This window comes from Callorhinus ursinus, unplaced genomic scaffold (assembly GCF_003265705.2).
Source record: "Callorhinus ursinus isolate GAN/ISIS: 27379988/994484 unplaced genomic scaffold, GSC_fseal_2.0 scaffold13, whole genome shotgun sequence".
Taxonomy (NCBI): domain Eukaryota; kingdom Metazoa; phylum Chordata; class Mammalia; order Carnivora; family Otariidae; genus Callorhinus; species Callorhinus ursinus.
Window position 1 is genome coordinate 26,701,054 of NW_027397075.1, and position 23,014 is coordinate 26,724,067.

At 34.7% G+C, this 23,014-nt stretch overlaps 1 protein-coding gene across 4 annotated transcripts in view; it reads left to right on the plus strand.

Annotated features, from left to right (window-relative positions):
* The window catches only part of DCAF6 (DDB1 and CUL4 associated factor 6), a 100,691-nt gene that overhangs the window by 66,696 nt on the left and 10,981 nt on the right, over nucleotides 1-23,014 (plus strand). For 2 of the 4 annotated variants that reach the window (XM_073899964.1, XM_073899966.1), the window contains 4 exons: nucleotides 683-795; nucleotides 1,979-2,065; nucleotides 2,265-2,592; nucleotides 7,675-7,716. In XM_073899964.1, the coding sequence (XP_073756065.1) occupies nucleotides 683-795; nucleotides 1,979-2,065; nucleotides 2,265-2,592; nucleotides 7,675-7,716 (570 nt within the window). The remainder of the gene's footprint in view (nucleotides 1-682; nucleotides 796-1,978; nucleotides 2,066-2,264; nucleotides 2,593-7,674; nucleotides 7,717-23,014) is intronic. The other 2 variants (XM_025877482.2, XM_025877483.2) reach the window with 1 other exon arrangement.

Below are 23,014 nucleotides of genomic sequence, written 5' to 3' on the forward strand. Positions count from 1 at the left end.
ACATATGCCATGATTTATCACAGAATATTCATTGAAAATTATTTGAATCTACCTAGTATTCTGCTGTAGCCAAAAATGCTGACAGAATTATAGTCATTATCAGGTAAGTATTAAAACTAAAACATGAAACATTATCCTAGCCTTCTGCAAAACCATGGTGCTCAATCACCTGCCATATTTGAACAACAATCCAGAAGTGGATATGATCCACAGAGGGCAGTTCAAGGACCAAAGAACTATCCGGGTCTCTTTTCAAGTATTAATTTAAAAGTAGCCTAGAACAACAAAGTCTGAAAGGACATATGATCGAAGTCCATAAAACCAGGAAGAATTGGGATGCGGTGAACCATCTGTGGTGAGGACAAGATGGGGGTCTATGTAATTAAATTAAAATTCAATAGAAATGTATAGAAATATATATCTGATTATAGAAGCATCAAAACCGTGAAGAAGTGGTGGTCCTTTGGTATTTTTAAATCTCCTTTTTAAAGTTAAAGAGGATTAGAATAATCACCTTGATGTTTAAAAGTGGTGTTTTACAAGTACTATTAAAATAATAAATTCTATATTTTATTTGTGGTGTGAATTTTTTATGTTTCTCTAATTGTAAAATATAAAAATCATCCTAAAAGTTCATATTTATTAACTTCTTGGTGGAACCACTTATTTTGTTTTATGGTAGGAGCAGTACTGCCTCAAGCTCTAGAGGAAATGGGAGCCACTGCAAATCAGAGGGTCAGGAAGAACCCTTGGCCCCAGAGAGCTCTGTGCAACCACCGGGAGACAGTGACACAAGTAAGGTGTTGTTTGCTTTTGTCATTACAAAGCCCCAGTGTTGGATGTCCATCTACTTTCCTATTCCTTCGGTGCCGCAGTTCTGTTTCTTATTTTTAATAAATTCCCTTTGCCTCAGTAGTCCAGACATTACTATTGATGAACAGATAGCAAATGCAAATGGCAGGGGCCTTACACATTTCAGATGGGGAGTCACAGTGAAGCATGGTGTCTCTCTGTGGACACAGCGGCCAGGACAGTGGTCATTACACTGAAAATATGTGAGATGTAAATGTCAGTTTGAATGATCTTTACTGTTTTTATACTTAGCAGCAAAATCCAAAGTATCTGCCTTGATTTTTTCAAAGACTATGGGTGGCTTGTAAAGGGGGGGAAAAGGAATAAAATTTTAATGGGTTATGAGTGAATCTTAATTTCATACAGGAAATGCCACTTAGGGACTTTTTCAGAACCTTTCCTAGAATATTTTCCATGACCATTATATGAAATTTAGTGTCTAGTACAGAGCCTGGAACACAGTAAATTTTCAATAAATACTTGGGTAAATGAAGGAATAAATGAATTCTACTTCTTATTAAATGAATAGATACCTCAATGTAACAGTTTACAAGAATTAAATATGTGTAAAACAACTGTCTGGTAAGCAGATGTGCAGTCAGGAGCAAAAAAGACTGATCCCTTATGGTCTTGGAGTTAAATCCCAGACATAAATATTTTCAGTGGCCAAAATAGAATTTATAGTAGGGTCAACTTTACTATTAGTTCATGATAGTTGAGATTATACCAGATGTATGATAAAGGGATAGAAAAATACTCAGTTTTAAGTTTAGAATTTGTGAAGTTCAGCAAAAAGGCAAGACCAAGTAATGTCAATTGTGAGGGGTAATCTAAAGTAGAAATTCTTCACGAAGAGTTCATGAAGGTCCATGCATGGGCTTTGGGAGGCGGCAGTGGGCAGGATTGCTCATCCATCCTTGATAGTGTTTGTACAGTTTGGTGTATACATTTGCATATACAATTTGCATTTTACTGAAGGGAGGTTATATCTGAGTGTCAGAAGTTTCTGTGATCCAGAAAGGATTAAGAGCTACTTATACAGAGGAAAGCTAGCATTTTCAATTAATGTTTATTTTTATTTTAAAAAAATTGGATTTAATGGTAATTTGGTTTATTTATTTCCCAGAAGCTCTTGAAGAATCATCAGAGGATGTGACAACATATCAGGAAGGTACATCTGCAGAAAACACAGTTGAGAACCGTTTAGAAATGGGTGAGTTGTCTTGTTCTCTTTAGATAATTGCTTCATGTGGGAAAATAAGAAGCTGTAATTTCTGTTACTCTCGCCTGAGTTAGAGGCAGATTCCAAATAGATGTGTTACGGAATTCTCCTCTTCCTATAGGGAGAGCTTCAAGTTAGATTAAACAATGTTGCCGACATGACCAACTGTTTCTACTTTATTTTCTGACAGCACAACCAGATAAATTCACATCTGAGCCATCGGATTCCAGCTCAGGAGAAAGAAATGACTTCAATCTTGATAGCTCTTCTGGGGTTCCAGAAGAATCCACCTTGTCTGAACAAGGCAAGGAACCAGGAACTTCCAATCAAACTAGCACTGAAGGTGCTACCAATCAGAATACCACCAGTCCTGAGCCTCCATCACAAACAGAAGCCATCGGGCCTTTGGCTCATGAAGAAGCATTAGCCAGGGACTCTGCTCTCCAGGACACAGATGACAGTGATGACGACCCCGTCCTAATCCCAGGTGCAAGGTATCGAGCCGGACCTGGTGACAGGTTGGTAAATTTTTAATTAAAATGAACTATAAAAAATACAATTCACAGACTTTGCTTGAAGTCACATAAAGGAATCTCTCCATTTTTTACAGTTGCTTTCTCTAAGAGTGTCTCAGTTGTATAAACTTAGAGTTTTTTAAACTGTAAATGATTTTATGTATTACATTCTTTAAGCAAACTGCATTAAGAGGGGAATAAAAAGTCTCATTGCTCTGTATCTCCAGCACTGAGACTTGCTCCTCAATTTACAGATCAAGAGAAAGGAATGTTGAGAACGACCAACAGGTTATGTATGAAGTCAGGGTTATATTTAGCTGTTAGATTGCCCTGTAGACAGCCTGGCCTTTATCAGTTTTGTTTTGTTTAATGTTCAGTTTTTTAAATGTTCTGCTTTTCTATTGACCCTGGGTTAAGGTAGTGTGATAGTAGTTCTCTTTTTGAGAACGTTATGTTTTTCTGTGATTTCTCCTGAATAACTCAGTTTAGAAAATGAAAAATTACACCAAATAACAAACATAACTACAGTAAAGAATTGCTCACATGTTCATTACTTTTCTCATTTTTTATTTTGTGTGATCATACGAATATATCTTATTTTTAGTAGATAAAGTAAATCTTTTAAAGCGTATTGCATTCCATACTCTTCAAAAGCTGTTTCTGCAGATAATGCTATCATATCTCATTATAAGCTCTGCCCTTTCCCAGAGAATAAAATTTTATCTTTAAGTGCCTAGCTTACACAGGTGTGAAGAACCATTTCACACATTTCCATGCTCAATATACTAGTGTTCATAAAATATTCTGACATTTCTGTCAAGTGAAAAATATAGTAAAAAGATGATACAGCATTGCCATTCTTTAATGGTAAATTACTGATCAAGAACATTATGACGTGGGCTTGAATCCTGGTTTTACTACTTAGCTATATTTCCTCATTTAAATTACTTAATGTTTTTCTAAGTTTCAGTTTCCTTATCTATAAAATGAGGCTATGACTCTCTAGAATTGTTATAAGAATTTTTAAAAATCCATCAGTCGTTCAATCCTAGGACCTGTCCACTTTGAAAGCACTAAATAAACAATAAGCTGTGTTAAGCACCCAGGATGTCTGTGTGGCTACTCAGACTTAAGAACCAATTACAATGAGAATGGTTTTAGGGATAAAGACGGACAGAGGACAAGCGAAAATCCAGAACAGTCCTTGCAGTTCGGTGAAACTGCCTTTTGTAACTAGGAAATGATAGTTCCTTTACTTACATTCAGTTATATATCCTTAGTTGTAAAGCTACCTTTAGTTATATTTTGTCAGAATGTTTATTTGGCAATGGCATTGTTTTTAAATGTAAAGGAAGTAATCCTTCCCGGTATTTGTACTTATAGATTAACCAAACATCTTTTCTTTACCTGCCGCCTTTTGTTTTTAGCATTCTTAGTCTCTATTTTAGACAAGTAAAACTTCGTTCCATTTCTTTCCAGACCTAGAGGGATGTCATCACCACTTAATGTATACAGATAAGGTTAGCAAGCATAGCACAATTTGAAAATCAAATTGATGGTTTCTAAAATCCAGGGTGGAGAGTTAGAGTCTATAATTATTTTAAGCTTGTACATATGGTCTTTTATTTATTTAAGTGAACATATGTCCTTGCTTTTTTCTGTACTAAAAGTGATGCTAAAGTCATAATTGAAAATAAAATTTAAGTATACACTTAATAGTAAAATGGACCATATCACTTACCAGGTTTATTTGTTTAAATAAGAAATTATATATTTTTGATATTAGATAATTGCAAAAAAATCATAATTATGTAGCGTCTTCTATCCAAGCTTATTATAACACTTTTATACTAAGCTTACTTTATAGCTGAGGAAACTGAAGTGCTAGGCAGAGTTTTTGTATATTTTAGACCTAAAAAGGTTTTTTGTTTGTTTGTTTTTTTAAACACAGTAGTATAACATCAGTGAGAAGGGAGGATTTGATGGGGAGAGTGGGTCCTAGAGAACCTAAAACTTCTTGTGGCATATCATCCTTAGTTTGGAGATATTAGCAGAAACTATAATATCTTTCTGTTGAGCTTTATCATTTATTTATCATTTTCATAATACTTAAATGATTTGTTTTAGGGATTCGCCTAGGGTTTGGATCTGCCACAAAGTTGGCACCGATAGCCTCATTGTACCGAGACCCAGGTGCTGAACTAGACCAGCAGAATCTTTTAGAAGCAAGGAAATATCAGGCACAGTGGCCTAGAGCTAACGCCACTCCATGCATGTACTCTCAAGTTCATACTCTCAAGGTTAGATCCAGATCTGAAACCTCTTCTGGGTCTACATTGGCTTCCCTGATTTTTAAAAATTATTATGTATTATTTAATATACTGTATATTCAGTTCAGGAATAGAGCCTAAGTTTGTCCCATATATTATTTTGTTTTATTCTGTAGAACATAATAGTGAACTTACTGAAGAATAATAGAAAAATAATAAAATTCTTATCCTTTAAGAAACTTAATCACTTCTTAAAGAAGCAAGGACAAATCCACAAGCCATTTATAAGAATGGGGGGAAACAGTTTTAATAAATAAGTGAAATGAAATACAATGTTATATGTATACAAAAATGTACATACTAAGGTGATGCTAAAGGATTATAGTGACTTTCACAACATCATCAATTTTTCTTTGAAACTGGCATTATTCTTTTCTATTTGCCAAAAATTTTTAAAGGGTGAAAAATCTTCCTTCTGATTTTTTTCTAAATAATTTTTGTAGTTCCTAACTTCCTTAGCACCATCTTGATTAAATCTTGAACTACCTATATAAGGTATATTTTTAATATTTCTGCACCTTCTTAAGGCTTCTTCATCCTTGAGACAATTGCCCATTTATCTTCTCTATTTGGAGAATAGGTATGTTGACTTTTATTCTTAAGAGAGAAAGTTGAAGATATTTTGCTTCTTAAGAACATGAAAAAAATCATTTACCAGCTTGTAAGTAGGTATATGATTTCTGAGAATTTCTGTTTCTGAAGGGACAAAAGATTTCAAAGCTCTCTTGTAAAAATTGTACCATTTGGTTCCTATTATCTAAGGATACATTTCGTGCTTCGATGAAGTGCCCAACTAAAAAGGTGCATGTCTTAAAGTTCCTCTGTTGCTGCCACTTGAAAAGCCCAGTTGAGATTAGTTTGGTTGGAGTAAAGAAATGGCCCTAATATTAAAAATGGTAAAAGTATATACTTAGATCTGTACTTCAATGTGTATAAAGAATTACATAGTGGATCTCATAATTTTTTTTGCCCCAAATTTAGTTATTGAAATGAAAGCTAAAAAGTTTATTAACTAAGCCATTTTTGACATACATTTAATAAAAATATCAAAACAGTTCTTTGCAATGCAAAGTAAGGATTTCTTTATAAAGATTTGCATTTATAATCTGGTTAGATAAATATGACTTTGGTTTTCATTTTTGGGCTGAGATCAAGCATGGGAAGGAAATGTCTTAGAAAATAAAAGCCTTAACAACTAACATAGATGTTTTAAAATGGAATGCTCTTCTCATTAATGATAGCTAGTCTCGGTACAAATACAACTGGGACTCTCTATAGCAGAGATCAGCAGACTTTTTCCTAAAAAGCCAGAGAGTAGATATTTAAGCTTTGCTGGCCAAGAGGCAAAATGGAGGCTATTACATAGGTACTTATATAACCATTTAAAATGTAACTGTCTACAAATGTAAAAACTGTTCTTTGTCTACGGGCTATTACAAAAACAGGCAACTGGCCAGGTTCGTCCAAAGAGCCATAGTTTGCTGATTCCTATTTTATAGCAAATCAGTCTTAGAAAAGCACAACTGTAGTCTATGGTAAAATGCCTCTACTGGTAGATATCCAGAGTTTAAGACAATGAAATCAATCTCTAAATCACCGCATATTTGATCCCCTTTAACTTTGTCTAGGGCAAGAGCATAGAACATTAAATGGAAACTAAATTGAAGAAAGAAATAATAACACATACTTTCCAATCATGGTATTAAAAAAACAATAAATAAAAGTAGTGTGTGTATCCCTTAGTGATTTTATATACTGGATTTAGAAATATAAACGTGTACCCTTGGAATGAAAGGAGCATGGTGAGGTTTTCTATTTTTATGGTCTTCACATAAACTGTTTCCACGGTGCCAAATCAATCTTATAGTAAATGGTATGATGGCCTAGCTGGTAGCTCTTTCTTTTGCCAAGCTCAAGAGGTTTTTTGCTCTGTGAGAAGCATCTAAGTGAGCTTCCTGAAGAAGTTCTCACATAGTCTTGAAAGTTTTTAGTTATGGGCTCAGTCAAGAGGCCCTAAAGATTTTTTCCATAAATATTAAAGATATTACCTGTTAACCACTTTTTAAAAAAGTTTTTTACATGCATAGAAATGTGGTTCCATTGCCTACTCTAGACTGTGGAACATAGCCTTGATTTGTAAAGTCAAAATTCTTTGTGTGTTCTAAATTTGCCACCATCTCTTCAGTCATCATTATAATCACTCTCAGTATTTCTAATGATTCAAGTGTATCCTTTATTGAAGAAAATTGCAGAGAAAAAAAAAGTAACCATAGAGAAAGAACTGAACTCCTAGAGAGTTAAAAGCTCTGCTATTCTTTGCTTGCTTGCTCTACAGTGTATGATTAGGACAAATGAGTCAGCTCAGGGCTTAATTAATTTTTTCTAAAAGAGCAGCGCAGCCCTGGGGAGCATAATGTAGGTGTTGCCGGGGATGGTATTGGTGGGGATGGTATTGGTGATGTGAGTCCGTGCAGTTCCCTACACTCTGTAACTGCTTAGGTTCTGATCTATTTAAAGATAAAAGGGATTAAGTGCAAAGTCTTTCTTCTACCCTATCTTCAGTGAGTGTTTCTGTTTAATTTCCTCATATACATTTAGTTGAATGACATATTCTCACATAAAACCTTAAATCACAAAGGGAAACAAAATCTTAGATTTAGGTGATTAATGATAAAAGTGGTGACCTTAAAGCTTTAAATATTTGGTTCTTTGAAGTCTTTGTGAGTGACTTTAGTTATTGTGTTCCCTTCACTAGATTTAATATCAGAGGAACAACAATAGGTGATAGAATAATGAGGTAATTCAGTATGTTCCTTCATTATTTTATTTTTTCTTTATGATGAATTTGCCAGGTCCTGTTTTTCCACAGCTAACCACCTTTCCTATTAACAGTTAATACTTCTTTAAACTTACTGAACTCTAAGTGCTAAGCATTGTAAAGCAGGTTGCTTTTCACAAACTATATTTAGCTGCATGCACTGCATGGAAATAGAATGAAAAGAAATTTCCTGTGTGCAGATGTAACTGATGTTCACTTCAAGTGTGTCATATGATAAAGTAACTATATGAAATGATGTACTTTAAATTATTGGTTACTCCATTTTGAATATTTTGTTGAAGAATGCAACTTACTTTTTTTTTAAACTTGATTAGGCTACCATTTAGCAATAGCAACTTTCTGTTATTATTCAAATGTAGTCCTTTTCTTTGAGATCAAGAACTAAAAATGGACTTGAGTCTAATTCTGTACATAGGTTTAAAATTCTGGTTTTTTAAAGAAAGCTGTTTTCTTATAAATAGCTTAATAACTCAGTGTCACACATCAAGATGATCTCTAACTCTCAGACACTTCCGTAATTTGAAGACTAACAGTGGGGTACCTTTTTAAATAGAACTTTAAAGTGAACTTCAATCCCATTATTCATCTACCCCAAACCTGGTTTACTGACAAAATCAATCTTGTCGTCTGTTATTTACCATTCATTAGTTTCTAAAACACAGGGGATTATAAAACATAAAATGGATTTTGTTTCAGGGCTTTTTGACTTTCTGCTTTATATCTTTTATCCCAAGTACTCAAAGCCAGTTTCTGCTTTTCGAACTATGAACTAATAAACTACGGTAAAGCAGAAAATGTGACTCTTCCCTTCCCTCAGCGCTAATGAGATTAGACTCCTTCACCTCACTTACTTCCTACATGGAGATCGTCTGGGGCAATTTCTCAGCAAAGGTAGTTGTTTCCTGACACCAAACACATGTTTAGTCTGCCTCCCCTTTTAGCAATTGGGGATGCTCAAGGAATGTACAGCTCTGCTTAAGATAAAATCAAAAAAATAAAATAAAATTAGAAACACAAAAGTATGACACGCTGTTATCCGTACTGCTCCCATAGCCAGTCTTCATTAGGGACTGTCCTGTAGTGTTCTGTGAATCTTAACTGTAATCCGCTGAGATTTGGAATGATAGGTGCCATATTTAATCTGTTTCTTTTAATAATAAATAAAAATGGCAATCATCCCTACTCTTCACTCAACTGCTATTACCTCATTGCCTCTCACCTGCTCTCCTATTCAAACGGTCCTCCAACTGCTTCCAGTCTATGTCCTCCTCACAGCCACTTCCAGGGGCTCTCCAGTGCCTGTGATAGAGAGAAACCAACTCCTTAGCCTGGTATGTAGGGCATTCTCTGTTGTGACTGCTGCCGGGAATTGCCAAACCTCTCAACAGCCGACCTATTGGGAGTGTCTCTGAATACACTTAATGCCTCTGTTGCTCTCCTCACTCTGTGCCCTCTACCTGAAATGCCCTCCTAGCGCCATCACCATCCTGTTGGCCACCTCATCTCAACACTCATCTTAAGCTGCTACTTTTTAAAACCTTTTCTGGCCCATACATTTCATAGTTCCAAGTAGGACTGCACATTTCTTCTGCGTGCCCTTATGTACATCTGTTTACGCTGCCTGTAACTCTTCACTGTGTGTGCAAATGTCTGTGTGGCCCTATAGAAGATGGAAGTACCTTTAAGGCCAGCCTAATAATACATACATGCATACGTAGATGAGACTTGGCAAAGAAGACATCTTTTTATCTAAAACTCTAACTCAGTTTTTATCCGTATTTCCTCAGATGATCTGGCCTACTGTTTTCTTCCTTTGATTTCCTAAACTTGAAATAAATGAAAAGCTGTGAATTATGGTTGACCCTTGAAAAAGGGTTTGAACTGTGTAGATCCACTTATATGCAGATTTTTTATAAGTACAATACTAAAAATTTACAGCTATAAGTTTTGTCTTCCTTATGATTTAAAAAAAAATTTTTTTTAAGATTTTTATTTATTTGAGAGAGCAAGAGCTCAAGCACGAGTGGAGGGAGGGGCAGAGTGAGAAGGAGAAGCAGACTCCCCGCTGAGCAGGGAGCCCGATGTGGGGCTGAATCCCAGGACCCTGAGATCATGACCTGAGCTTAAGGCCGATGCTTAACTGAGCCAACTAGGCATCCCCCTTATGATTTTCTTAATAACATTTTCTTTTCTCTAGCTTACTTTACTGTAAGTGGACAATATATAATACATTCAACATACAAAATATGTGTTACTTGCCTATTTATGCTATCAGTAAGGCTTCTGGTCAGTGGTAGGCTGTTAGTAGGTTTTGGGGGAGTTAAAAGCTTAATGCAGAGTTTCAACTGCATGGGAATGGGGGGGGCATGTCCCTAATAACTACATTGTTCAAACATCAACTGTATTGTTTCAGAGGTCCCACCACCTTCCCTCCTATTTGATGGCTCCCTAAAAAGACTCACAGAACAGAGATTCACTTGTAACTATGACAAAGGAAAAGACACATCAGACAGAGTCTGGAAGAATCTAAGCATAAGCTTCCAACATTCTCCCAGCATGGGCCGTATAACGCACTCCTTCCTTCAGCAATAAAATGTAGTAACGCTTACGTAGAGTTTCTGTCCAGAGAAGCCTGCTTAAGATTCAAAATCCAGCATTTCTATTGGGGGCCGGTTGTGTAAACACCCTCCACACCTAACCACAACTACCCAAATTCCAGACCCAGAAGGAAAGTAGGTGTTCACATTACTTATTACAAATGATCTGGGCAAGCAGGTACATCAGGATTCAGTGTCCCAGGCAGGCAGAACAACAGAGGGAACGTTCCACAAGTCGAGTTCCCAGACGCCAGCTAAGGGGCAACCTTGGAAGCTGACCCTTCTAAAAGATAGCAGGCCCACTGTCCCTTAGCTTTACTAATACATTTTGAGGGAAAAATACATTCCCCCACCCCTCCACACACATACACGAAGCCTACTTGTCTATGTCTTTTTTTTTTCCGCCCCCAGAGTGGTCAAGGTTTTATTTACCACAAAGAAAGTGTGCGCATGAGCTCTCTGTTCACTTCCCTCACCCTGTAGCCCGGGATTGAGGGCCAGCTGGGCCATTCTTTCCACAATGGCTTTGTGGTTCTTGGAGGAAACCATTGTGAGCAATCTCAGAACAGTAAGATCTCTTGCAGGACAGGAGGGCTTCCAGCTCCTTGATGTTGTGGACTAGGAACCTCCAGAAGCCTCTGGGCAGCATGTGCTGTTTTCTTGTTTCCCTAAATGCTCTGATATTTTACAATGGTGTCGCAAAATTTGGGGAATACTACATTGTGTAAACCTCTTTTTGAGATTCACAAAACTAGCATAATAAAGCCTCTCAGAAAACTTGGAACCAAAAAACTGTTTAGCTTTGCTTAATCCATTACTTTCCACATTTCACAAACCCTTTTTTTGTTGTGCACCTACAAAAATCTCACGATTTGGAAAGTGCTCTTCCAATATACATTCTAAATTGTGAGTATCAAGTTCATTAGCTACCTAGACTAGAAGACTCTTTCACACCTGCATAGTAAAGAATTTCTTCCTATAGGTTAACTCAGAATTCACCTGCTATAATTCTAGTCATGTCCTTATGTTCTGTCCTTAGTACAGTATCCTTTTATATTAACCTCCTTTGGCTAACTGAATTACTCCTTAAGTCATTTAATTCCAGGTTAAATAAATCAGTCATCTCCCAGTCTTTGATCAAGCCATTTTTTCTACCCTAAAATTTCTTTGTTCCCCCACAAGGCATTTTAATAACACCAATAATATCAATTAATTTGTACTACTCTAGCTATATATAATGGGGGGGGGGATTTGGTTTGGTTTGGTTTTAAGTAGGCTTCATGCCCAGTGTGGAGCCCAATGCAGGCCTTGAAGTCACGATCTTGAGATCAAGACCTGAGCTGAGATTAAGAGTCGGACCCTTAACCGACTGAGCTACCCAGGTGCCGCTGTAATGGTGTTTTATAAAAGGATTTACCATATTGAAAACAAGAGGCAAAGTAATTCATATTTTATATTTTTAGTGCTGTTTAATTTCTCCTTATATTTTAGCCTAGTCCTCTAACTACTAAATGTGCCAATCTTGTTTTTTTTTAAATTCGGCTTATAGACTATTTCTGATTTTTATAATTTACTAATTTGAGCTTGGAATTATCTTAAATTGTGCTGACCATTTAGAAACAGCATTTTCTAGAATATGCAGTATTAAAAATAAAATACAAAGACTCTCAGGGAAGAAAAAGGGATCAAAATACGAAGTCAGGAATCTAGGTTTTTATTTTCCTAGGTCATTTATATGTTAGATTCACTCTAGGTTTTTATCTCTTAAATGCTGTGTCCCAAATAAATAGCTGATACCTTGAGATGTTTTTGTTTTTCCTTTGACATTTCTGGATGAATTAGTTTCGTATTTATTATTTTATCCATTCAGTAAACCTATATGAACCAAATACTGTGGTAGAAGCTGGTGATATAAGGATAATGACAACACAGCCTCCATTAACTCTTGGTTCAGTGGGATACACAGACACATATAAATAATTTTAATATAGTAATTGCAGCAATAGAGTTTTTCACAGGCATTGGCATCATTAAGGGCTCTGAACCTAATCTAAGGAGGGGGAGAATTCTATTTTTTTAATTCTTGGTTTGTGACACACTATCATTGTTGATTCATGTTTGGTTCCTTTTCTTTATTCATTTATTTAATAATAAATAAATATCCATAAACCCACCACCTAACCCGAAACTGAGAGACTACCAGTAACTTAGATCTGCATATAGTCCTCTCTATTCTTTCCCCCTGCCAGCCTTACCAGGAGCAACCACTCTTCTGAATGTTATATTTATTATGCCTTGCTTTCAACAAAAAATTATCACAAATATAAATGCCAAAATAATATATTATTTAATTTGTTTTACCCACTTTTAAACTTGATTAAAAAAGAATATCGTCTGGATATGGGATTAGGACTTGATATTTCTTTCTCAGTCAACATTATGTTAAGATTCATCCATGTTGTTATGTGTAGCTGATGCTTAATCAATTTTCTGCTACATAATAATCCATTATATGACTATTCCATAATTTATCCCTTTTCCTGTTAATGGGCATTTCAGTTTTAAGTTTTTGCTATTATTAACAGTGCTGGTTTGAACATTCTGAAACATGTCTCCTTGGGCTTTTCTGGGGTGCATACCTAAGAATGGAATGTTTAATTTTACAAGATAATCTCAAATTGTTTTCCAAAGTGGGAGTGTAAATTAATACAATCACTAAGTAATCACACTGATCCACAACGTGGTTTTATTACTCTTTTTGACTTTGCTAATTGATTTGGTGTATGGTGGTCTTGACTTTCATTTCTCTGTTTACAAAATGGGATTATGCATCTCTCATTTGTTTTTTGGCCATATCTGGTTTTCTACTGGCTTGTTTTAATTGAGTTGTTTTTCTTTTCCATGTTGATCTTGTTTTTATTATTTATTAAGGAATTCTTAATATATTTTTGATACTAATTTGTGTCATTTATAAATGTGCAAATACTTTTTCTGGTTTATGATTTATTTTTTTAAGCTGTCTTTTGAGGAACTATTCTTAATTTTAATGTAGTTGAATTTTATCATTCTTTAATGCGTATCACTTCCTTTTATTTAAGAAATCCTTACTTACCCTTGAATTCTAAAAATTGAAAACTTTCTTTTGAAGTTGTCTTTTGACAACTTAAGATATTAATCCATCTGGAATTATTTTTATTTATGAGGTATATGTGTGCTCATGTAGATAGCCCTATTTTCCCTGTTCATTTATTAAATGTTGAATTTCCCCAGGGAGCTGCTACACTACCCATCATGTTAGAGTTCCATATAAACACAGGTCTATTTCTGGGCTCTTTGTTTCGTTCCATTGGACAATTGTTTGCCTCTCCATCAATATCATACTCTTATAATTACTCTAGTTTTATAATCTTAATACCTTCTAAGTCTCTTCAAGTCTCTTCTCTTTATTTTTCTTTAGAAGGGACTTGGCTATTCTTTGTCCTTTGGTCTGTTTTATGATGAACATTTTAAGTTCCACACAGTGTTCAGAATATGATTATAGTTGTAATAAACCTGTAAATAAATTTGGAGAATTAATTATCCTCACAATATTAAGTTATCTCTACATTTCTTTAGATCTTTTAACAGTAACATGTTATAATTTCCTACAAACGGGAATATCTTTATTTATAGACAATTTCATCTTCACTGCTGTTGTAAATGCATTTTTTTTTAAACTTGTAATGCTCTCGTAATAGTTTGTTGCTGGTGTTTAGAAATTCAGTTGGCTTGTATAATGATCTTAAATCCACCCAAATATTTTTCTGATATCTATTAATTGGCATGTGAGTTCCTTTTAGTTTTTTTTTTTTTAATGTAGACAGTCATATCATTGCAAATAGGAGTTTTCTTTCTTCCTTTTCATTCTTACTGCTTACTGTATATTGGTTAATGAGGATAGTAAAAATCACACCTTGCTCCTGATTTTGAAAAGAATGTCTGCATGAGTTTATTTAGGTTTGTGTTTTGGGGTTTTTGTAGATACCTTCTATCAGGTTAGGGGGTTCCCTGCTATTTAGTTTACTAATGGTTTTATAAATCATGAATGAATATTGATTGAATCAAGTACATTTTCTTCATCTATTGAGTTATCATATATTTTTTCTCCCTTAACCTGCTAATACAGTAGATAACATTTGGAAATGTCCTAATATTAAACAGTCTTTTGGTGGGGCACCTGGGTGGCTCAGTTGTTAAGCGTCTGCCTTCGGCTCAGGTCATGATCCCAGGGTCCTGGGATCGAGCCCCACATTGGGCTCCCTGCTCAGTGGGAAGCCTGCTTCTCCCTCTCCCACTCCCCCTGCTTGTGTTCCCTCTCTTGCTGTGTCTCTCTGTGTCAAATAAATAAATAAATAAAATCTTTTTTAAAAAAATAGTCTTTTGGGATGCCTGGGTGGTTCAGTCAGTTAAGCATCTGCCTTCTGCTCAGGTCATGATCCCAGGGTCCTGGGATCAAGTCCTGCATCAGGCTCCTTGCTCAGCGAGGAACCTGCTTCTCCCTCTGCCTGCCTTTCCCTCTGCTTATGCTCTGTCTTTCTGTCTCAAATAAGTAAAATCTTTAAAAAAAAACCAAAACAGTCTTTCTTTCAGGTGTGTCTTATGACCCAGAATGTAGTCTATTTTGGTGAATGTTCAACTTGAAAAGAATGTGTATTCTACTGTTGTTGTAGTCAGACGATGTCCGTTATATCCAGTTGATCAGTGGTGTTGAGTTCAGCTGTGTCCTTACTGTCTACCTCCTGGATCTGCCCCTTTCTGGAGACAAGGGTGTTGAAGTCTCCAGCTATTATAGTAGATTCATCTATTTCTCCTTGCATTTCTAGTTTTTGCTCCATGTGTTTTGACCCTCTCTGGTTAGGCACATATGCCTTAATGATTGTTTGGGGGAATTGATTCCTTTGACATTATGTAATGCTCTTCTTTATCTCTGATAACTTTGCTTACTTTGAAGTCTGCTGTGTCTGAAAGAAATATAGTTCTTCTTGCTTTCGTTTATTGTCAACATGGTATGTTTTTCTCCATACATTCACTTTTAATCTATATGAGTCTTTATTTTTAAGTGGATTTCTTATAGACAACAGATAGTTGGATCATATTTTTTGATCCACCCTGATAATCTGTCTTTTAATTGGTGTATTTAGAATGCTGACATTTGAAGCAATTATTGATATAATTGGATTAATGTCTCCCGTATTCTTTACTGTTCTCTGTTCTTTGTTCCTGTTTTTGTCTTTTCCTTTTTTTCTGCCTTTTGTGGTTTGAATTCAGCATTTTATATGATTCCATTTTCTCTTCTTTCTTAGCATATCAGCTATACTTCTTTTTTAAACTTTTTTTAGTGGTTGCCCTAGAGTTTACAATGTACTTTTTACAACTAATCCAGTCCACTCTCAAATAATACTATACCATTTCACGGTAGTGTGAATATCATGATAACAAAACCCTAATTCCTTCTTCCTGTGTCACTGCTGTCATTCATTTCACTTTCATGTAAGTAACATAAGCATACATAAGTATATATACACAGAAGTTACATACATAAACATACATAATGAAATACATTATTGCTATTATTATTTTGAACTATTATCTGTTAGATAAGATTAAGAAAAATGAAAGTTTTCCTTTTATCTTCACTTATTCCTTCTTTAATGGTCTTCCTTTGTTTATGTAGATTCATGTGTCTGATTCATAATTTTTTTCTTCTCTATAAAGAACTTCTCTTAACATTTTTTGCAAGGCAGGTCTATTGGCAACAAATTCCTTTGCTTTTTGTTTGAGAACATTTTTATTTCTCATTCACTGAAGAAGGATAATTTTGCAGGGTCCAGAATTCTGGGTTGGTGATTTTTTTTTCTCTTGGTGTTTTAAATATTTCACTTCATTCTCTTCTTGCTTCATAGTTTCTGAGGAGAAGTTGGATGTGATTCTTATCTTTGTTCCTCTCTAGGTAAGATGTTTGTTTTCCTCTGGCTTCTTTCAGGATTTTTTTTTTTAATCTTTGATTTTCTATATTTTTAAAATGATATGCCTAGGTTGTAGGATTTTTGTATTGGTTTGGTTTGGGTTTTTTGGTATTTATCTTGCTTGGTGTCCTCTAGGATTCCTGGATCTATGATTTGGTGTCTGACATTAATTTAGGGAAATTCTCAGTCATTATTATTTCAAATTTTCCTTTTCTTTCTTTTCTTTTCTCTTGTTCTCTTCTCTTCTCTTCTCTTTTCTTTTCTTTCTTCACCTTCTGGGATTTCCATTATGATTCTGTTACATCTATTGTTATCACACAGTCCATGGATTTTTTTTTTTTTAAAGATTTTATTTATTTATTTGACAGAGAGAGAGAGAGCAAGAGCAGGAACACAAACAGGGGGAGTGGGAGAGGGAGAAGCAGGCTTCCTGCCGAGCAGGGAGCCCGATGTGGGACTCGATCCCAGGACCCCGGGATCATGACCTGAGCCAAAGGCAGACGCTTAACAACTGAGCCACCCAGACGCCCTCCATGGGTTTTTTTTTCAGTCTTTGTTTTCTTTGCTTTTTGGTTCTCAAGGATGCTATTAATATATCTTCTAGGTCAAGGATTTTTTTTCAGCCATGTCCAATCTGTTAATAAGCCTGTCAAAGGCATTCTTCATTTTTGTTACAGTGTTGGTTTTTTTTTTTTTTTGTATTTTGTTTGTTTTTTATCTCTGGCAATTCTTTTTGCTTCTTTCTTAGGATTTCCAGTGCTCTGCTTGCATTGCCCATCTATTCTCGCATGTTGTGTACTTTATCCATTAGTGCCCTTAATTAATCATAGTTGTTTTAAATTCCTGGTCTGTTAATTACAACTTGCTCTGTCTCTTCTAAGTGTGTTTTTTCTCTTTTGGTGTGCCTTATAGCTTTTTTGATGTAGCTATATATGATGTACCATGTAAAAGGAACTGTTCTAATTAAACTAGTAATGTGGTGGTGAGGCATGGGAGAGGGGAAGCATTCTATAGTCTTAAGATTAGGTCTCAGTCTTTTAGTGAGCCTACATCTCTGGCCTTTAGAAGTATTCCTCAGTTTTTGTTTTTGTTTTTTTTTTCCTTTCCCTTTAGGTGGGATAGGATGGTCTGAGTGGGCTGTAGTTGGCTATCTCTCTCCCCTAGGTTAGTTAGACTTTGATTATTATTAACCCCAGCAGGTTAGGCTCTAGTTAACTAGTTTCCCTGAAGAGCAGACCTTACTGAGAAGAATAGAGTGCTCTGGCATTTTTCAAAATGGTTCCTTTTCTCCTCTCCCTGCCAGAAACCCAAGGGGATTTTTCTCCAGTATTTTGTGTGGCAATCTGGTCTGGCTGCTGGAGGTAAATCTGAAAATACTGTGGGAAGGGCCCCTATGACTGGGTTCCTCTGGAGTTTTTAATTCTCAAAGCTGTCCACATTGAGCTTCCAGCAGTTCCTCAATCACAGTTCAGGTATTCTTACCCCCAAGTCTCTGTTCCGCTAAGCTGTGACTCCCTGTTTGCCTGTTTGTCTCTCCAGTCTTAGGGAAGCAGTTTGCCCCGTGTCCTCCCCTCTCTTACGGATCCAGGAAGAATTGTTGATTTTTCAGTCTGTTCAGCTTTTTACTTGTCAGTTTGGAGTGAGGACTTTCAAGCTCCTTACATGTAGAACTGGGTTAAACAATCTTTGTATTCCTGGGATAAACCTAACATGATCATGACGTATTATCTTTTTGATACATTGTTGGATTTGATTTGTTGATATTTTGTGAAGGAGTTTTCTATCTATATTTGGAATGGATTTTCTTTCTTATATTTTCATGATCCTGTTTTTGGTAAAAAGTTACACTACCATCAGAGAATGAGTAGAAAAAAACATTTCCTATTTCCAGAGTTTGTATAAGATTGGAATGACCTTTTCTTTAAAAGTTTAGTAGATCTTACCTATAAAACCATCTGGACCTCATGTTTTCTTTTGGAGATGGTTTTTAAGTACTATTTTATTTTACTTCTTTAATAGCTATAGGACAGTTTGCACTATCTGTTTCTTCTTTAGTCAGTGTTAGCAAGTTTTTTAAAAATGTGTCCATTCATCTAAGTTTGCAAATTTATTATACTATTTTTATTGTCTATTTAATTTCTACTGTCTTGAGTTATAACCACCTTCTTATTCGTAACATTATTTATTTGAACTCCCTTAATTTTTTCTTCATCATCATGGCAGAACTCTATTTTGTTACTCATTTTGTTTTTTATTTCTGCTTTCTCTATATTATTTCCTTTCTTCTGTTTTCTTTGAAATTATTTTGTGGTTTATTATTTTTTTCTAACTTCTTAAATTGTATACATTTAACTTTTTTTCCAGTAACATCTAACTTGTGGTTAGAGAATGTGGTTGGTGTTAGATGAGTTCTTTGAAATTTATAGAAACTGACTTTGTGGACTTGTACATGTCAAATTTGTAAATGTTTCATGGGCCCTTGAAAAGAATATTATTCTAATTTTTAATGTGAAATTTTATATGTAGCCAGCAGATCAAGACTGTAAATTATGTTAAAATTATTTATATTTTTGACGTTTGTGTGTTTGTTTTTGTCAGCTTGACATATAAAATAGGGAGAGAGACATGTTGAAATCTTCACTGTCATGGGGGATTTGTCTAATTCTCCTTGCTGTTATGTCATTTTCTTTTTAAATGCATTTTGAGGCTATTTTTAGTGAGTGCATATATGTTAAATTGTTATATCTTCCTGGTAAATTGAACTTATTATGTATGTAGTAATCCTCTCTATTCTTAATGCTGCTTTTTATCTTAGTCTGTTTTGTCTGATATTATGTAACCAAGGCACCTTTCATTTGATTAGTATTTGTGTAATATCTTTTTGCTTGAAACTTTTCCGTGTCCTTATGCTTTTTGGTGTATCTTAGAAAATCTTTTTTTTCAGTTGGTGAATTTAGTCTATTTAAATTTACCATCATGGCTATATTTAAACTTGTTTGCAACTTCTTCTCACTATCCTCTGTTACCATTTTTTTGTTTGGTTTGTTTTTTACTTTCTTGCCTTTTTTTAGGATTAAGTTTTGTATTTTTTTCTTTTTTAGTTTTGCTTTTCTCTTTATTTTTTATTTTTCTCCATTGGGTTGGAATTTATGCTCCTTATTACTATGATTTTATTGTTTACTTCTGAACTTTTATGCTTATTTAACTTTATAATGTCTTTTATGACTTAAATTGGGTGCCAGACTAGCAAAGCTATCATATAAGAATGAATAATATTCTCCAAAACAACTTTACAAATGGTAGGCTTTTAATAAATATTTGTTTGCTGATTGAAATTCTTCATATGTATATATCATTTTAATTTTCATTTGATCAAATTTGCAAAATAATAAAGTACAAATTATTTTCAATGACCTATATTTTTCGTGTTTCCTATGAAATATCTGCTAGGAAAGTTGTTTCAATATATTCATTTTAAGCTTATCCTGTTAACTGAGTTGGACATTACCTGATTGTAAATGTAGGTATATAGTATCTACTGTTATTTTTATTTTCTAATTTGAAATTTGTACACTTGAAGCTTTATCTCTTAGATAATTTTCCTACAGTGGGATAGTGGTAGGTACCCTAATCTTGGATCAGAACTGTATAATACAAATCACATAACTTGAGATCTAGATTGATTTTATTTATTTATTTAATTTTCCTCCAAATTTTAATATAGTGTAATATTGGTTTCAGGAATAGAATTCAGTGATCCATCACTTATTATAATACCCAGTGCTCATCGTAACAAGTACCCTCCTTAATGCCCACCACCCATTTAGCCCATCCATCTCCCCTCCAATCAACGCTGTTTGTTCTCTATCATTAAAAGTCTTTTATGGTTTGTTTTCCCCCCTCTCTCTCTCTTTCCCCTTCCCATATGTTCATCTGTTTTGTTTCTTAAATTCCACATGAGTGAAATCATATGGTTTTTGTCTTTCTCTGACTGACTTATTTCACTTAGTACAATACACTCTAGCTCCATCCACGTCATTGCAAATGGCAATATTTCATTCTTTTTGATGGCTGAGTAGTAGAGATCTAGATTTTAAAATTAGAATGGTTAAGCCAAACAAACATTAAGCAGTAAATTAGACTATATTCTACAGCTAACTTTTAAACGAAATGAACATTTTTTACCTGGTACTGTCCTCACTAGTTCTTAATTATTATCACCTCTTTAAGAATTCAACTTTAATTTTGTCCACACATCATGTTTTAAAGCTTTGAGCTTCTATCTAAATTCTTAATTTGTCATATAATTTCTTTTCCCATTTATAGCTCCTGAGACCTTTGGTTTGTCAGCAAGGTCATTTCTGTTTCCTCTACTACCTGATGCTCTGCTTTCTTAACAACAGAGTTCTTTTCTTTGTTGGTTTTTTGCTAATCACATATTTGTATCTGATTCGGAATGTCTTCTCTTCTACTTTAGAAAAAAGAGAGATCCAACTATTTTTTTTTTGAGAGCATTTAAATTCTTAATCCTTCTCATTATCACCTCAGAATCAGAAAGAGAAAATCAGAGTAAACTAAACATGTCACCTTTTGCACTATTTAATTTAAAAATTTATGTGTAGACCCATATTTTGGATATACAAAGCATAGGATAAAGTTTTTAAAACATTTTTAAATAAACCTGCATAACTTACAGTATACCATTTTATGAGAAAGAAAATACCTTTTTATTATAAAAGTAGGAGTACAAAATTGTTAAATAATTGTTTAAAAAAGTGTTACTGATGATTGGTGTCTGGTTTTCTAGATCCTTTCTATGCATATATAGAATTTTTCCCCTAAGAATTATTTTTAACCTATGTTGCATATTAGGCAGTATAATGCCAACATTTTTCACATAGTTGATTATGGATCCTCCTTATCTTTTTTATTTATTTTTTAAAGATTTTATTTTTAAGTAATCTCTATATCCAAAGTGGGACTCGAACTCACAATTCTGAGATTAAGAGTCTCATGCCCCACTGACTGAGCCAGCCAGGTACCCCTTTCTTATCTTTTTTATTGGTGGTATAAATATTCCAATATATAGATGTAACATAATTTATTTAATTAATCCATCCTTTCCATGTGAACATTTAGATTATTTCCAGTCTTTCTGAAAGTAGACAACAGAAGTTTCACTACAGTGAGAATTTATATTATACAAATATATGTATAATCTAAATATAAATAATATAAAATATGTAATATTTGTATATTTGTTTAAGTTTTGTGTAGCATACATTTTCTAAAAGTAAAATTGCTGCATCAAAGCAAATACATTTTTTTCCTTTAAGATTTTTTTTATTTTGGGGGTACCTGGGTGTTTCAGTCAGTTAAGTGTCTGACTCTTGGTTTTGGCCCAGGCCATGATCTCTGGGTCATGGGAATGAGCCCCATGTTGGGCTCCATGCTCAGCACAGAGTCTGCTTGAGATTCTCTCCCTCTCCCTCTGCCCCTCCTCCCCCTTCTGTCTCCCTTCTCTCACTCTCTCTCCCTTTCCTTTTCTCCCTCTCTCCCAAATAAATAAAATCTTTAAAAAAAAAAAAATTTTTTTTTTTTTTTTTTTTTTTTACGTAATCTCTACACCCAATGTGGGGCTTGAACTCACAACCCCCAAGATCAAGAGTCACATATTCTACCAACTGAGCCAGCCAGGTGCCCCAGCGTATACTTATTTTAAATTTTAATAGATATTATTTAATTTCTAGTGAACTGGAACTCAATATATTGCTGGTAGAAATGTAAATTGGTGTAACCACTTTGCAAAATTGTTTGAAAGTATCTATTAAAGCTGACCATATGCACATGCTGTGGTCCAGCTGTTTTCCTCCTAGGTATATACCTAGCAGAAACATGGACATATGTTTGCCAAGGACATGGACAGATGTTGATAGTAGCAGTAACTCAGTAATCAAAAACTGAACAACCCAATGTCCACCGACAGTCGAATGGATACATAAATTATAACGTATTTATACAAAGTAGTATTCTGCAGCAAAGGGGATGAATTAACTACAGCTAAATAAAACAACATGGATGAATCTTACAAAATGATGTTGAGCTAAAGAAGTTACAAAATAGCATATCCTCTGTTTCCATTTAATTAGTGTTCACAAACTTGGAAAAGTAGTCATACTGTTAGAAGTCAGAATAATGGTTTTCTTTAAGGGGAGAACAATGATGGGAATGAAGCACTAGGAGAATTCTGGGAATTTTGGTTATGCTTCGTTTCTCAGGACTGGTGCTGGTTCGTGGGCTTGTTTGGTTTGTGAAAATTCACTGTGCTACACACTTGTGATATTATGCCTTCCCGTGTATGTATTCTGCTTCAATGGAAAGTTTCCAGTAAAGGAGTTCACTTCGTTTTTTACATAGAGAACCACTTTCAAACTCCTACCAGTAGTGTCTGTTTTTCCTATACTCTTGCCACTCTGATAGACATTAAAATCTTTTTAATCTGGTAGACATATAAAGAGGTCAATTTGTTGTTTTATTTTTATCTTATTATTAGTGAGGCTCAGCATCCTTTTGTACATTTGCTGACCATTTCTTCTACAGTTTCCCTACTCTTGTCCTTTGCCTATTTTTCTGTTACACTGTTTGTTTTTCTTA